Genomic DNA, 16,586 nt, shown 5'->3' with positions numbered 1-16,586 from the left:
TTCACATCCCACCTTCTGCTTCCTTCCCTGTATGAATAGCACTAAAGGAAGGAAGGTGGGAATGGCTAGGGGAAGCTGCCAACCTCCAGGTGGGACCTGGGGATCCCTTTTTATTGTAGCTCACCTGCAGACTACAGAGAACAATTCTAGAGAAAACAGGGGCTTCGGTGGGTGGTCTTGTACAGTGCTGTACCCCACAGAGGTTCTGGACGTCCCTAAATCTCCAGGACTTTCTTAGCACCCGTTCCTTCAAACAGCGATCTGCCAATTTGGATCTGCCAAATTCATGCCAACTGCAGCGACTCCCCTTGGCCAGGAGGTGGCAGCAGAGGGCAGCAAACAGAGCAATTTCCCCAAGCTGGCTTTTCTGCATCTTCTCCTGTGTTGTACAAACACACAATTGCGTGGATTTCATTTCGCGGCTCTCCCTGATATGAAAACGAGACGGCCTCCCTGATGTGTAACAATCAGCAACGCGGGCTTCACAGCAAGCCCGGTCGCCGGCTGTCGGAGGCAATTAGACGCTCCTGTTTTAGGCACAATCTTTTCCCCAGGCTATGTTTAAGGCAGGGGTAGTCAAAACTGCGGCCCTCCAGATGTCCATGGACTATAATTCCCAGGAGCCCCTGCCAGCGTTCGCTGGCAGGGGCTCCTGGGAATTGTAGTCCATGGACATCTGGAGGTCTGCAGTTTGACTACCCCTGGTTTAAGGGATCCACCTAAGCCAATATTCTCTGCCATTGATCCAAATCCAAATAAATAAAATAAATAAATTGGCTCTCTCACTCTTTTCCTGGTTAAAGTGGATCTTCCTGGAGCCTCTTGTTGCTCAAAAGGGTGGTGTTGACCTTTTAAACAATGGAGGTGAGTTCTCCAAATAGTATTTCTTGTAATGTACGGCATGTGAGGTGTAGCCAGGAGATTCATAGAATCATAGAGTTGGAAGGGGCCATAGAGGCCATCTAGTCCAACCCCCTGCTCTACGCAGGATCAGCCCTAAGCATCCCAAAGCATCCAAGAAAAGTGTGTATCCAACCTTTGCTTGAAGACTGCCAGCGAGGGGGAGCTCACCACCTCCTTAGGCAGCCTATTCCACTGCTGAACTACTCTGACTGTGAAAAACATTTTCCTGATATCTAGCCTATATCGTTGTAGTTTAAACCCATTACTGCGCGTCCTCTCCTCTGCAGCCAATGGGAACAGCATCCTGCCCTCCTCCAAATGACAACCTTTCAAATACTTAGAGAGGGCTATCATGTCCCCTCTCAGCCTCCTTTTCTCCAGGTCCATTCGAGGTCCTTGGGCTAGTCACTGCCCAGTTAGAAGCTGTGCTGACCGAGCAGGAATATCCGGGCTCTCTCAGCCCCCTCTGCGACTGAGCGGGATAAATCTAGCGGGATGAAATATAGGTTTTCTTGGTGTTCCAGTGGCTCCCTGCGCCACAAAGGACGTCTTGTGCTTGCTTCGCTCGGCACCTTCCTCCAGGGTCGTAAATTCCGAAACCGATGGTGTCCACAATTGCGGTCAAAGGGACACGACAGTCTAAGGGGTCCGGCCAGTTGGCCGCAGACTAAACGGGTCGATATATAATTCTGACACTCGACAAGGGGTTAGGGCGCGTTGGATGGGGGAAGAAAAACCAAGCAGGCCCAACGCGCAAAGCAGAGGAAAATGGGCTGGTTTTGAAAATGGTTTGGCACCTGGAACACGAAAGCTTCCTTCCAAAACAGCACTATTGTCAACATTTAAAAAACGGTAGCTTTTCGTCATAGGGAGTGGACAAGAGCCAGTGTGGTGATTAAAAGCGGCGGCTTCTAATCTGGCGAGCCGGGTTTGAGTCCCCGCTCCTGCCCACGCAGCCAGCTGGGTGACCTTGGGCTTGTCGCAGTCCTGATAGAGCTGTGCTCACAGAGCAGTCCTCTCAGAGCTCTCTCAGCCCCACCTGATTTACAGGGTGTCTGTTGTGGGGGGAGGAAGGGAAGGTGATTGTAAGCCGCTTTGAGACTCCTTCGGGCAGTGAAAAGCAGGGTATAAAATTAACTCTTCTTCTCCTTCTACATTATCTCTGTGATAATACCACTCAAATAAGCCTGAAGGGATGTCCACCAAGCAACTGGATTTGGCATGGTGGATTCAGAGGAATGCACCTCTTCTCTCACTTGTGCAGAGGGTTGGACTAGATGACCCATGAGGTCCCTTCCAACTCTATGATTCTATGGCACGATAGGGGAGGGGGGCATTTGTGGCAAAGCTGCTGCACAAAACCCCGACAAAGGTGTGTGTTTATCTGTGTGGCCCTGCCACTTCTGTCTTCTTCACGCGGCTGATGCCATTTTGAAGCTACTTCTGTCTTCTTCACGCGGCTGATACCATTTTGAAGCTACTTCTGTCTTCTTCACGCGGCTGATGCCATTTTGAAGCGGTCCCCTTTGTAAAGTACTTGGAAAGGGCATTATTTGGTAGAGAGTTACCTTTGGAACTGTGTCTGTATGATGTATTGGGGTTAAGAAGCTTTGCTTCTGAGCGTTTCATCAACTTGTGAATTGCTTATGTCGCTGAGGAAATCAATATGAAAACGGGTTTTATAACCGGTCCATGGCATCTCTAGGAAAAGGCGGTTATTTGATTCTACAACTGGCGGCCTAGCCGTCAGCGTTCTTCCAGCCTCTGGGTGAGGCCAGGAGATCTTTCAGAATTGGATCTTCCAGAAGGCAGAGATCGCTTCTCCCTGGATAAACAGGCCTTCTCTCGGTTTCTTCCTCTGCCAGGGGCAGTGGTCGATGCTGAGTCCTGGATCAGTGGTCCAACAAGACTGACCCCAGAAAGACGGACAATTTCCCCTTCAAACGGAAGATCCAGCAGAGAAACCGTGATTGCCCCTTACAAAACACACCAGTAGTTTTCCCATTCCAGAAGCGGAAGGAATCCTAGGCGGAACTCTCCCTTGGAATTATTCCTCTAACAAATGATCGTCTTTCTCAAATTGAGAATATAAGGAAATTGTTAGTTAGAGAAGTACAATTCCAAGAGGGTTGTGACTGGGCGCAACGAAATCTGGTCCCTGCCCAGTATCGTTAGGAAACCCCCTTGAATTCTCCTCATCCTTTTATTCTAGAAACCGTGGCCTCCTTCTGCATTTTTAATAATACTTTCTGATCGCTAAATAGAAAACTTCCATATTGACACAGAGCGCGTATGAGAAGCTTAACGCCTCGGGGCTTTCGTTTCGGGACTTTTCGTCGAGGTGTTAATTACCTAGCGTGGTTTGACTGGTGAGATTTTACTAGCTAGACCTGTTAGCCGCGTGTGTTCTGCTTACCTGGTCTGTTATGCAGGGCAAACGCCTGACACCTGGAATGCTAATTAAAGCTCCCATTGTGTCTCAATATTTAATCCTGCCCGTCTACGTTCTTCTCCATTTAATTTGGGCGAGGCAACGAATCGAGGACTCTTGTCGGGCAATTTCACGGAAAACAAATAGAATGCCTTACTGTGGCACCTCTTGTGGCGCAGAGTGGTAAGGCAGCGATATGCTGTCTGAATCTGTCTGCCCATGAGGTTGGGAGTTCAATCCCAGCAGCCGGCTCAAGGTTGACTCAGCCTTCCATCCTTCCGAGGTCGGTAAAATGAGTACCCAGCTTGCTGGGGGGTAAACGGTAATGACTGGGGAAGGCACTGGCAAACCACCCCGTACTGAGTCTGCCAAGAAAACGCTGGAGGGCGTCACCCCAAGGGTCAGACATGACTCGGTGCTTGCACAGGGGATACCTTTACCTTTACCTTTAAGTAGTTTAAGGACATGTACGGTTTGCGGGTGGTTAGGCTTTTGCTCCAAAAATTCTTTTCGGAAAAGGATGCTTTGGCTACTGTTTGAGGGACGCTGCTGGACTAAGACCCCTGGTCTGATCCAGCAGGGCTCTACTGAGGTTCTGACTGCGAGATAATTCTCCGCAAGTTCATCTGTTTTTTAATATTTTATGCACATTCTGGAGATACTGTTTATCTCTGCAACCTGCCCTGCAGCCAGAAGTCCGAGATGGAGGTGTGCATTGTCAAATGTTTCCCCTGCTGATTCAAAGTGCGTCCGTGCAAGGAAAGAGTGCGAAACCAGAGTTCAGGAGACCGTGTTCAAATTAGCCGTCTACTTACGGGAGCTGTGTTGTCTGGCCTGGCAGCGGGCGTTTTGACTGCAGCTGTCGTCTTCGAAGGCTCCAGTCTGGCTTCAGAGCTTGCTCTCGTTTGCCCGGGGACCAGATAATCTGGTGGGGGAAGGACCACCCCGCCTCTGTCCGACAGGTTGACCGAGCTGACGCTTCGGACGGGTGTGGTACTAGGGGGAAAAGGGGGAAATAGTTACGGACCCACCAAAGATAGGAAAATGCCGTCCACAGTTGATTTATTTCCTTCCGTTATGCCCGACCTTTCTCTCCAAGGGGAACCTGAACTTGCTTACACCGTCCTTCTCTCCTCTATGTCATCCTCACAACAAGCCTGTGAGGTAGGCTGAGGGCCACCGGGCAAGCTTCCAGGGCAGAAGGGTTTTTTGCGTCCCCCAGATCCAAATCTAAACCACTACAAGGCTCAAGGTTTTGGGGCTAGCTTTCAAAGTCCTGAATGGCCTGGTGGAATGCACTCCTGAAGGAGATCAGGGCCCTCTGAGACCTTGGATCTATTCTGCAGGGCCTGCAAGATGCCACCTGGCTGGGGCTCATGGGAATTGTAGTCCATTGACCTCTGGAGAGCCACAGTCTGGCCACCCTGGTCTAGAGTTACCTGCTGCCCCCTCTGGAATTGTTCTTTGCGGTGGATGGCGAGGGAAATTTGGAGCGATGCACTTCCAAAAGGTGGCATGAAACCCCCCAAAAGAACATTGTCCAACCGAGGCCACGTGGACAATTTACAGGCTGTCCCGAGGGAAGGCCGTCAGCTTTTAAGCTGTCATTTTAAAACACGCCGTTCTTGAAAACGTTAAGGTTCTGGCACAAATTCAAACGGAAATAGCGTTACCTTGCTACGGGCGCACGGACTGCCTCTCCCATGGGTTCTTCGAGGGGCTTTGTGTAAGAGGAGGGGAACCAGCCCTTCCTGGAATAGGAAAAAAATAGCCAAACTTTTAATCCATGCAGATCCATAGACTCCTGTTTGTCTCTTCAGCAGGGATCCAAAGCAGCTTACGCCATTGTTCTCTCTTCCCTCCCTTTATTTTTGCAACCGGAAGAAGGAGAGTTGGTTTGTATGCCCTGCTTTTCACTACCTCAAAGCGGCTTAGGATCACCTTCCTTTCTTCTCCCCACAGCTGGCATCCCGAGGAAGCTCTGACGGAACTGCTCTGTGAGAACAGCTGTATCAAGACTGTGATGAGCCCAAAGTCACCCAGCTGGCTGCATGCGGTGGAGGAGCGGGGAATCAAGCCTGGCTTGCTGGATTAAAAGCCGCCGCTCTTAACCATGAGATAGTTTTATGGTGGTTAAGAGCAGCGGTTTCTAATCTTGCAAGCTGGGGTTGATTCCCCACTCCTCCACTAGCAGCCAGCTGGGTGACCTTGGGCTTGCCACAGTCCTGATAGTGCTGTTTTCACAGAGCTCTCAGGCTCACCTACCTCACAGGGTGTCTGTTTTGGGGAGAGGAAAGGAGGGTGACTGAAACGCATGATATTAATTGGATGTTGAGAGTCTTCTGTCAAGATGGAATACACAAGAAACAGAAAATCAACTTGCCGTTGGCATTCTTCCATCAACGTACAACACACAAACAATGCAATACTAAGCCGAGCAATATTATTTTTTTACTACTATGAAAAGGGGGAAAACCTTAACCAAAAGAGGAGTCCAGGAACTAAAAAAGGGGAATGTTTTCAGGCGTATCGGGGGTGCATAGAGCCCTTGGGTGCTTTTTAATTTAAATTTTATGATTAATAAATACTGGCATTTATATATTTTTATAGAAACTTTTTGGGTGCATCCCCAATAACCTTACATATTATTTTCTTAGCCATATACAGTTCTTCTTCGATTATTCTTTCCTGACACTGTGTAATCTTTTCACGTGAGACCGGTTTGTATCCCGGAATCGAGTGGGGAGGGTCCCTCCATTCACTCACACTTTAGTTGTGTCGTGTTCCCCGTAGAGCCAGCCGTCCCGCTCCTCCGACACCAGGAGGGTGATGGTGTCTCCCTGCGCGAAGCTGAGCAAGGTTTTGTTGCTCCCCGCAGTGTGGGGGAAGATGGTCCGGACCTTCTGCCGTTTCATTATGTTGAGCCCCGTGGCGACGGATGCAGATCGCGACAAACTGGCATCGTCCGTGTGGTCTGACAGTAACGTAAACACAGGTGTGAATAGAGTCATTGTGACGTTGTCCTGGGTCAAGGGACGATAAACCAATACAAAGAAGACCGAAAAACAAGTGTCCACCTCAATTTTTTTTCATGGGTTGTGTTTGTGAAGTGACTCGCAGCGTCATCCTAACACCAAACACGTAGGTTTGATACTTGTTTCGACAAAACTTCATCAGTGCATAATATAATGGAAGGCATTGCGTGTTCGTTGAGACGGAGATAACTTGGAGCGGTAGCCAATGTATCTTGTTGCATCTACGGATCATTATATTATGCACTGATAAATCATAATCAGTTTATTAATACAGTACAAGACCAGAATTCATATTACAATTCAAATATACTAGATATGGAAATACTAAAATAGGAAAAGATTCCAAACCATGGAAGTTTCAAATTTTGAGTAAATTTCACTGATGAAGTTTTGTCGAAACAAGAACAATTAACCAGGACTTGTCTGTTATCCTATTGTAAACCGGCACGCTCGTGTTACGAGGGTTCCCACATTAAACTGTTGATTGAACTGCACAGATAAAAATTGGTGGTTACTAGCCATTTTAGGCTGACAGTGGACAGGTGTGTGTGCCCTGCTGTTAGCCTGAAATGTCTGCAAGCGTTTTCAGCATGCCAGATTGCTTCCCTCCCTTTGGACTGGGAAGGGAAGCAATCCAGTGCACTGACAAAGCTTGCAGTCCTTTTGGGCTGACAACTGGGCCTGCAGGCCCCTCAGCTGTCTGGCTGAAGTGGCTGCAAGCAATTTCAGAACACAGGATCGCTTTCACCTCTCCTCCCCCCAGCATCTAGGTGGGCAGAAACAAAATCTGAACTGGTTTGTTCAGGGCTGTTAGGTCATCCCGATTTGGGTGTCCGATTCAGGAACACCTCGAAACATAAACCTGAATTTTCCTGTTCATGCCCATCGCTAGTTCTGAAGCGGCAAAGTCCATTAACGTTCCCCCTAATCTCAGAAATAGTTTTGGCGAACGACGCTAAAGCCGGCAAGCGCTCGTTCAGAAGGAAGATAATCAGGCAGGATCAAACGGCTTTGGGAAGCCCCCTTCAGGCCTCGGCTAATTAACATCTCGTTTGGCAGAGCACGACCAAACCCCGGAAGGAGAGGCCTCTCGGGCGCGTGCTGCTGCCACAAACCATTTTCACCTTCTCTATTCCAACAGCGGTCATGACGTTTGGACTCGTAAATACCACGGGTGCTTTTAGTATGAATGACCTCCTTTGTTCCCGGCTTCTGGAACGTCTCAAAACCCTTTCATCAAAGATAGCCGTCTTGCAATTCCGGGGGTCGGGGGGAGGGGTTGGCACAACATTATTCGTCCCCGATAGTTTTGTAACACGCGCGGACACGAACAAACACAGCCTTACTTGTTGGAGGATTTAATCTCTCCGACGATGCCTTTGGAACAGCTGCCGGGTTGTTAAACATGTCGACTAAGGGGCTCGTGTAGGCTCTGACGGTGGGAGCGGGGGGCACGAGGGAAGAATTCCTGGGAAGCGAGTTGTAATCTTTCCCCACCTGCGAACACACACCGAAAAATATCTCCAAGCATTGTCGCAATGGGATAATACTTGCAATGGGACAATCGGTTCAGCTGTTCTCTTCACATACGCAAACAACCAGCTGGTTGGGGAATATCCCCCCCATCCTCCTTTGGAACAAAGACAATGGCTGAGACTTTTAAAACTTTACTGGTTTGTCAAAGCGTCTCTTAGCCGCCTTTCTACCTCGTGGCATTCGAGGAGGCTTAACATGTAAATAGAAGGACGCCTATTAAAAATACGCAATAGATTGGCTTTTAAAATCACACTGATGACCGTCAGTGGACAAGAAACTAAACTAGGTCGAATGCATTTGTAGAAACAAGTGTCTTGAACTGCCTCCTGAAGAGCTAAAATGTGTATGGTGGGTTATTAATTTATTTCTTAGATTTATATCCCGCCTCTCACAACTTTTGTCGCCTCGAGGCGGCTAACGGTTAAAATCATAACAATTTCCCCATAAAACCCCCATTAAAACCCCATTAAAGAATAACAGGACACATAAAGACCCCCAATCAGATGAGCGATTGGGATGTGAGTGTCCTGCATAGTGCGGGGGGTTGGACTAGATGACCCAAGAGGTCCCCTCCAACTCTATGATTCTAAGATGGCGGAAATGAACTATCACCCAACAGCCGGACAATCAGCATCAGTTGTTATATATTACAAGGGATGCTCAGCTAGGGTAGGTGTCTCCCTTTTAAATACGAATAAGTTTGTCAGCCTCTCCAGGAGACCGTTTCGCTGACGTAAGCAGCTTCTGTGGACGTTACGCTCTATGGCATTATATGAGTAGGAATACACAGCTGACAGAAGGGGGATGTTTATTTTAGGGGCCGAGCCTCAAACTCAACCTGCGATGCGGGGAATAGCTATGCCTTCAGCAACTTCCTAAGCGAACCGTTTCTGCACTGCTCGAAAAGATAACGGAGAACCGACGGGGAACTCTGCCCTCCTCACCATGCTGTTCCTCTCGATCATCGGCGAGGGCATCGGCGTCCCCGAGACCGGAGTGGAGACAGGCGTCTTGATCTCTTCTATCATCGTCCTGATCTTCTCCGGCACTCTGGTGGCATCGCTGCACGTCTCCAGCCAGCCGGGCAGCTTGGCATTCAGCAACTCCGTACACTGTTGGCACCGTGAAAGATGAGTGTGGAAGGGAGCTATTTTTTGGATTCAGTCTTTTTTGGGTTTTTAATGGCGGCCTCTGGTGGGGCCTAGGGATCCCCCTGAATTATAGCTCGCTTCCAGGAGACAGAGATCAGATTCCCCTAGAGAGTATGGATGCTTTGGAGGGGAGGGAGACTCTGTATGATTGCATCTTACTGAGGACCCCGCCCTCCACCCCCAAATCTCCAACATGGCATGTCAGGGGCTCATGGGAATTGTAGTCCATGGACCCCTGGAGAGCCAGTTTGGCCGACCCTGCAACAGAGCAAGGTTTGAATCCAGTGGCACCTATAAGACCAACAAAGTTTAATTCTGCATGTACACAAAAGCTTATTAACCTGCAATTTGGCCTGAAAGTTGACACTGGACTCCAACTCTGGCCTAAAACGCTGTTGCCGGACAGCTTGCCTTTTGGAGGGGCCGTCCAAGGCTTCCAAAAGCTTTTGCGTCCTGAATTTCAATCAGCCGGCCCCGAAACGTGGCCTTTTCAGAGCCTCCTCTATGCCTGCATTCAGGCGCCCTGAGAAGCCCCATTTAAAAGGGCAATTAAATTCTGAACAGGCGCGAGCTCCGTTTGACACTGTCCTCTTGCATGCCCCCCTTCCTCCCCTTTGTACACGCAGAAGCCTTCTCCGGCTACGCTCAGCCCCCAATTCATAGGGGCGTCCGAAGGCAGGTGCGTGCTGAATTGCGTCTTGTTCGTTCCCCTCACAAGCCGGGATTCTAAACCGGGACCCAATAGAGGCTCAGAATCGTGGCTCGCAGGCAGGAAAACAAGGGTCCATTCAGCACGGGCCCCACAGTTCAAATGTTGCAGCGAATGGGAAACGTCATCGAACGGGCGAGTCCCCTGCGTGTGAGGGAAGGAGGAGGAGGAGGAGGTGACCTTTGCAAACCTGGTGACGGACGGATGGCCCTGTCTGCTCAAGCGGGGTTGATCTAGCTAGATGCGGGGTTGATCTAGCCAGTCTCCAGTAAGCAGAAAATCAACAAGGGGGATTGCCCTGTGTGCGGAAGTAACGCGGCAAACCAGAAATCGCTCTGCACAAACCAAATATTTTTTTGTAAAAATGATATGTTCCATTTCTTAGAGTGAAGACAGGCAAGGTTTACAAAACTGCTGTCCGTTTCTCGTTTCAAACGTCGCACAGTTGTCTGCTGGACAATCTGGTAATCCTCCGTTTCGTCCAACTCTTGCTTCTTTCTGTGGACTCCCAGAAATAGATCCGTGGCTGAATATTGGATGCCCCAAAGAAGAGACCTCACAGCTAACAAATATCCTTGAAGAATTCTCCATAGTTGTCTTTCCAGCTCAGAGAAACATCTCTTCTCCCAGAAACGGAGGAATGACTCAGGCACTTTTGACCCTGGGTCATTCATTCAAAAAAAAAATTTTTTTTGCGTGGTAGTTGGGTTTTACTGTACACGGCTTTTGTGTACGGCGATTTCTGATTTGTTGGGTAGCCTCCAGGTGCAACCTGGGGATCCCCTGGAATTCCGGCTCATCTCCAGACCACAGAGATCAGTTCCCCTGGAGAAAATGGCTGCTTGGGAGGGGGGATTCTGTGGCATTATACCCCACTGAAGCCGCTATTTAGATTTATATGCCACTCCTTTCAGGGTTACCGACTTGGGGCGGATCACAACAGGTTAATAGTTAACCGTCGTGATAAAAGCAGTTCAAACAATTGAAATGTCACCTGATCCACCTTGATTTGGTTTCTGCCTTCCTTTACGATGGCTGACTGTAGGGTGGGTTACTTTAGTGAGAGCCCCAAGCCACAGGCTCCCCTCCCCACCAAACCAGGCCCTCAGTTTTTCGGACGGTTGTGTGCTCCCTCTGCCCCCCACGCACCTCTATGTGATAATACTTCATGTTTTGAGCAAAACTGCAGTGCTTGTCCACCAGGAAGCAAAATCTCTTCTTCTCTTCCAGAAGTGCTTCTCTGCATCCTTCGGCAATGAATTTCTGAATGTCAGTCTGGCGGGAGCTTACTGTTTCCAAATACTAAATATGAACATTGAAAAAGAGATTAAGGCAGGGAGGGGGGAAAAACACCGTTGAAATGTTGACTTCTTCGTCCACGGCTCGTATCTAACGGCGACCATAACAACTTTATGTCTGAGAATAATGCTTTGTACTTAATCAGGACTTAGGAAATGAAGCTGTCCACCCCCAGAGTATTGTGTAATTTGGTTCAAGGGAATGTTTTTAAAAAGGTACTGTTTGGATGGGGACAATTAATTAGTTCGGGATCAATCCATTGGGTTCCTGCTTGCTTGCTTATGACCGTTGCCTGTTAACGTTCACCTAATGGCGCTGGTGGTGGGGAACTAGGGCCAAATCGAGGAATGGGAGAAAAATTTAAAAAGAAAAAGAGTGCCTTATTTACTTACAGGAAGTTCTGACCACAGAGGTTCTGGTGATTCCTAGAGCTACCCTTGCCACTTTCAGGTAGCTCTAGGAATCGCCAGGAACTCTATAGCCCAAAGTTCCTGTCAGTAGACGACACTTTATTTTTCTTCTTAATTTTCCTCCAAAAGCCCGCCTGTTGGTTGCCAGGAGCTTCCTGGCAATCTTATCAGCCCAGTGGGGAAGAATGCTGAAATGCTAGTGTCCATGTTTTCCCAGCAGATTGTGGAGAATTTATTTATTTGCATTTATATACAGTCCTCCCTTATAGCTCAGGGAGGTTTACAGAGATGGGCAACGAAGTAAGGGTAAATTTGGAAGTTGTCAACAATTTTAACAACAAGCATAACAGAACGGCATGTTCGATAGCAGTCTCAACAAGCTCATTGTCAACAACATGTTTCAGGTGGTGTTTCTTCTGCAGTCCCCTACAGTGCACTCGTCTACATAGGAGAGGGGTCGGGGCCTAGTAGATCTTATCGTTGTCCTCGACCAAATGCCTGGTGGAAGAGCTCTGCTTTGCAGGCCCTGCGGAACTGTGATAGCTTGGACAGGGCCCAGATGTCCTCGGGGAGCTCGTTCCACAAAGTGGGGGCCAGGACAGAGAACAACCTGATCCTAGTTGAGGCCAACCGTGCTTCCTCGGGGCCAGGGATCAGTAACCAATTGGTATTGGCAGAGAGACAATCTCTCAGGTATGCTGGGCCCAAACCACTATAGCCTTGTCAGGCTAATCCTCCCCCATCCTTGGATGTAAGGCGGGGCTGAAGGACCTCAAGGAAAGTGCTCACCTCCGTTTCCCTGTGCTCGTATTTTGTGGCGTTCCTCCCTCCTTGACTTTTCCGGCGGATCTTCTTCAGCTCTGCCTGAGACTTTTCCAAAGAATCCAGTTTGCTCCGGTGTTCGTTTTGGTATCTCTTCAACGTAGCCTGTGAAATCAAAGCGTTCGAAAGAGTCTTCAGTGTGCTTTCTGGAGACATTGGAAACCCACCTTGGCACCTAAAGCATCCCTGAACTCAGGAACCAGAAATTTGTTATGAAGATAATGTTGGTGTTTCCACACCACTTGAGCATCCAAAGGCCACCTCAGGAGACTCTTTCTTAACCAGGGTTTTGTGCAACCCTGGGGTTTCTTGACAGCCATGGAACGATTTCCTGTATGGGTGGGAGTTACTTAATTTCTCATATATTTTTTAAATTTCCTAAACATTTATTGGGTGATATGACCACGTATGGTCATGGCAACATGCCCCTCCTCCCAAAATGGCCTGGAGGGGGTAGGGGGAGCAGGGGCCCAGGTGGGTGTGTCCACAGCTCCACAGATTCTGCACAACTGCACCACTTCTGAGGTTTCTCCAAGATTGAAGAATGTCTCAGGGGGTTCTCAACAGTAATAAAAGTCAAGAAGGGCTGGACTGGAGAGAGATTACTATGCAGACAAACAGCTCAATATCAGAAAGCAAACAATATACCTTTAATAGTTTTTCAGACAGCCAAGTGGCCCTTTCAGTCCATCACATGCCTATCCATGGCCATTGTTCTTTCGGGGTGCAAATCAACGTACTTACGTTCATATATTTGACATCCAGGTCAGTCTTCTTCTCCAGCTCAGAAATAATCTCTTTGTGGAATTTCTTGAACTTAAGGGGGCAAACAGAAGACAGGACAGTCATAAGAACATGAGGGACACCTTGTTGGATCATGCCATTGGCCCATCCAGTCCAACAAGCTGTGGCAAAATCCCAGGTGCTGCCAGGAGGTCCACCAGCTGGGCCAGAACTCCAGAAGCCCTCCCACTGTGGCCCTCCAAGCACCAAGAAGACAAAGCATCACTGCTCCAGACATAAGAACATAAGAGAAGCCACGTTGGATCAGGCCAATGGCCTCTCCAGTCCAACACTCTGCGTCACACAGTGGCCAAAACCCAGATGTCATCAGAAGGTCCACCAGCAGGGCCAGAACTCCAGAAGCCCTCCCACTGTTGACCCCCAGAATCCAAGAATACAGAACATCACTGTCCCAGACATATGAACATAAGAGAAGCCACGTTGGATCAGGCCAATGGCCTCTCCAGTCCAACACTCTGCGTCACACAGTGGCCAAAACCCAGATGTCATCAGAAGGTCCACCAGCAGGGCCAGAACTCCAGAAGCCCTCCCACTGTTGACCCCCAGAATCCAAGAATACAGAACATCACTGTCCCAGACATATGAACATAAGAGAAGCCACGTTGGATCAGGCCAATGGCCTCTCCAGTCCAACACTCTGCGTCACACAGTGGCCAAAACCCAGATGTCATCAGAAGGTCCACTTGGACATTTAGCTGTTAGAGAAATGCCGACTTACACTTTCATCTAGGCTGTCGTTGAGTTTCTTCTGGGCGATGGAGATTTCTATGAGAACGTGACCTGTTGACACAGACAAATCCACACGGTTTGTTAATTTGCAAAGTCTGCACGCCTGGGGAGTATCCCAAATTCAAAACAAACACACACACACACACCCTCTTATCTTGCCTGGAGGGTGGCCTGCTTTTTATGCTTGGCTGGGAGGGGACAGCAGCTTGACGACTAGGCCTAGGGTGGCCAAGCTAAAGCTCTCCAGATGTCTATGGACTACCATTACCATGAGCCCCTGGCAGTTGGAGAGCCACGGGTTGGCCACCCCTGGATTAGGCATTCCCTTTGCAAGCTTTATGACGGAGAACTAGATTCCTTGGATATTATTTCAGCCAATCACGGAGGGGGTCGAAGACAATAATCTCTCCTGGTCTTCTTCCACGTTTAGCTTTCCTTGCAAGGAAGATGAGATTATAAAATTGGCTAGGGAACAGCTATGCTTGCCAACCTCCAGATGGGGCCAGGAGGTATCCTGCAATCACAATGGCTCTCTAGAGTACATAGGATCAATTCCCCTGGGACAAACAGGAGGGGGGACTCGATAGCTTTGTAATCAGAGTTATTAACTTCAGGTTGGGGGAGATTCCCAGAGACGTTGGGGGTGATTCTTGGGGTGGGAAGTTTTGGGAAAGAAAGGGCTCTCTTTCCCTCCAAAGCAGCCCTTTTCTCCAGGAGTGCTGATCTCTATTGTCCAGCGGTCCGATGTAACACTGGGTGCTCTCCGGGCCCGACCCTATTTGAAATGTTATTTCAAATGTTCTTTGAAATGTTATTTCACTGTTATTTCACTGTTATTTCACTGTTATTAATTACTGTATGTTTTTAACGAAGACTGTTTCATGTATTGTTGATTACTTTAATGTAAACCGCCCTGAACCTTCGGGGAGGGCGGTATATAAATCTAAATAAAAATAAATAAAATAAATAAATGGATACTTGAAAATGCGGGGAAGCCATAAAAGAAAGCTCGATTTGCACCACACAATGCGCATTGGCTCTTTTCAAGTGTCGGGATAAAGAAGAGGAACGTTTAGAGCAAGGGAAAAGGTATTTCAGAGAGCGTTTCTCTTCCCGCCTCCCCTCCAAGCCCTGCTTGCACAGTGTATGCTTTTCAGATCCCATGCCCAGCTAGAAACTGGCACCCATGCGCGAAGATTTGTGCGGCGAAATCTGGGCCTCTCAGTCCGGAATGGCAGCCAAGGAACTTGGGTGCTGGCTCAGCGCTCTCCCCGCCCTCGGCCTCTCCTTTTCCTTTGGCTCCTTCTCACCGCTGCAGTGAAAACGTTCAAGCTGAGCGACTCATTCACCTGGCAGGCCCAGCCTCGGAAAACCTGAGTCGCAGGGGGGGTGTTCCTGCTCCTCTCGGCCGGGGGACTCTGCGGGCAAGCGGGTGGGACCGTCATTCAAAGCGAGACCTCCCCTCCCAAACTCAGGTTTCGAGTGTCCGAGGCTGTAGTTTCCAAGGCAAGCCCCCCCCCCACTCCGCCGTTCACCTGAGCGCACCGTCATCTCCGTAATGTGCTGCCTGGCCTATTTCCTCCTCAGGTTTTGAGTCAATATTTTGACACGGAAATCATCGCTGCTCTCGCAGCATGCAAATGGCAAGGCCAAGCTGGCCCCGCTTTTGCATAAGTGTCACGGAGTTCCACGGATGGCAGATTAATGGGGACTTTTTGGAAATAATGAGTTTTGGTAGGGTGGGGAGGAAGGCTGCGGTTCCGAGGTGAGAGCTGGCCGAACTGTGGTTCTCCAGATGTCCATGGGCTACAATTCTCATGCGCCCCTGCCTTCCCTTTCCTCTCCCCACAACAGACACCTGTGAGGGAGGGGAGGCTGAGAGAGCACTGAGATTACTGAAGAAGAAAAAGAGTTGGTTCTTATATGCCACTTTTCTCTACCCGAAGGAGTCTCAAAGCGGCTTACAGTTGCCCTCCCTTTCCTCTCCCCACAACAGACACCCTGTGAGGGAGGGGAGGCTGAGAGAGCCCTGATATTACTAAAGAAGAAAAAGAGTTGGTTCTTATATGCCGCTTTTCCCTACCCGAAGGAGGCTCAAAGCGGCTTCCATTCGCCTTCCCTTTCCTCTCCCCACAAGAGACACCCTGTGAGGTGGGTGAGGCTGAGGGAGCCCTGAGATTACTGAAGAAGAAGAGTTGGTTCTTACATGCCACTTTTCTCTACCCAAAGGAGTCTCAAAGCGGCTTACAGTTGCCCTCCCTTTCCTCTCCCCACAACAGACACCCTGTGAGGGAGGGGAGGCTGAGAGAGCCCTGATATTACTAAAGAAGAAAAAGAGTTGGTTCTTATATGCCACTTTTCCCTACCCGAAGGAGTCTCAAAGCGGCTTCCATTCGCCTTCCCTTTCCTCTCCCCACAACAGACACCCTGTGAGGGAGGGGAGGCTGAGAGAGCCCTGAGATTCTTGCTCAGTCCAAACAGTTTTATCAATGCCGTGGTGAGCCCAAGTTCACCCAGCTGGCTGCATGTGGGGCAGCAGGGAATCAAACCCGGCACGCCAGATTAGAAGTCCGCACCCCTAACCACTACACCAAGCTGGCACTACACCTGACTAAAAGGCCTGTTTGGTCAATCTGGTAGCAACCAGATGGAAATGTATCTGGAACAGCTTTCGCAGCCCGATTATGCCCAGATTTCACTCCTGAATTAAAACCGATCAATATTTCACGAGCGATAAGGAGGCCTCCCAGCCGCGAG

The 16,586-nt window shown here is 49.2% G+C and overlaps 1 protein-coding gene across 1 annotated transcript in view; it reads right to left on the bottom strand.

The window, feature by feature from the left end:
• BAIAP2L1 (BAR/IMD domain containing adaptor protein 2 like 1) overlaps positions 1 to 16,586 on the bottom strand; it is a 62,634-nt gene that overhangs the window by 1,817 nt on the left and 44,231 nt on the right. The window contains exons 4-12 of the mRNA XM_077316146.1: positions 13,819 to 13,880; positions 13,041 to 13,112; positions 12,264 to 12,401; positions 10,915 to 11,067; positions 8,850 to 9,017; positions 7,716 to 7,866; positions 6,101 to 6,308; positions 5,008 to 5,085; positions 4,150 to 4,330 (exon numbers count right to left, since the gene is read on the bottom strand). Coding sequence (XP_077172261.1) covers positions 4,150 to 4,330; positions 5,008 to 5,085; positions 6,101 to 6,308; positions 7,716 to 7,866; positions 8,850 to 9,017; positions 10,915 to 11,067; positions 12,264 to 12,401; positions 13,041 to 13,112; positions 13,819 to 13,880 — 1,211 coding nt within the window. The remainder of the gene's footprint in view (positions 1 to 4,149; positions 4,331 to 5,007; positions 5,086 to 6,100; positions 6,309 to 7,715; positions 7,867 to 8,849; positions 9,018 to 10,914; positions 11,068 to 12,263; positions 12,402 to 13,040; positions 13,113 to 13,818; positions 13,881 to 16,586) is intronic.

Source organism: Paroedura picta, chromosome 17, assembly GCF_049243985.1.
Source record: "Paroedura picta isolate Pp20150507F chromosome 17, Ppicta_v3.0, whole genome shotgun sequence".
Classification (NCBI taxonomy): Eukaryota; Metazoa; Chordata; class Lepidosauria; order Squamata; family Gekkonidae; genus Paroedura; species Paroedura picta.
The sequence above is the reverse complement of the archived record's forward strand: the minus strand, read 5'-3'. Positions and strand labels throughout refer to the sequence as shown.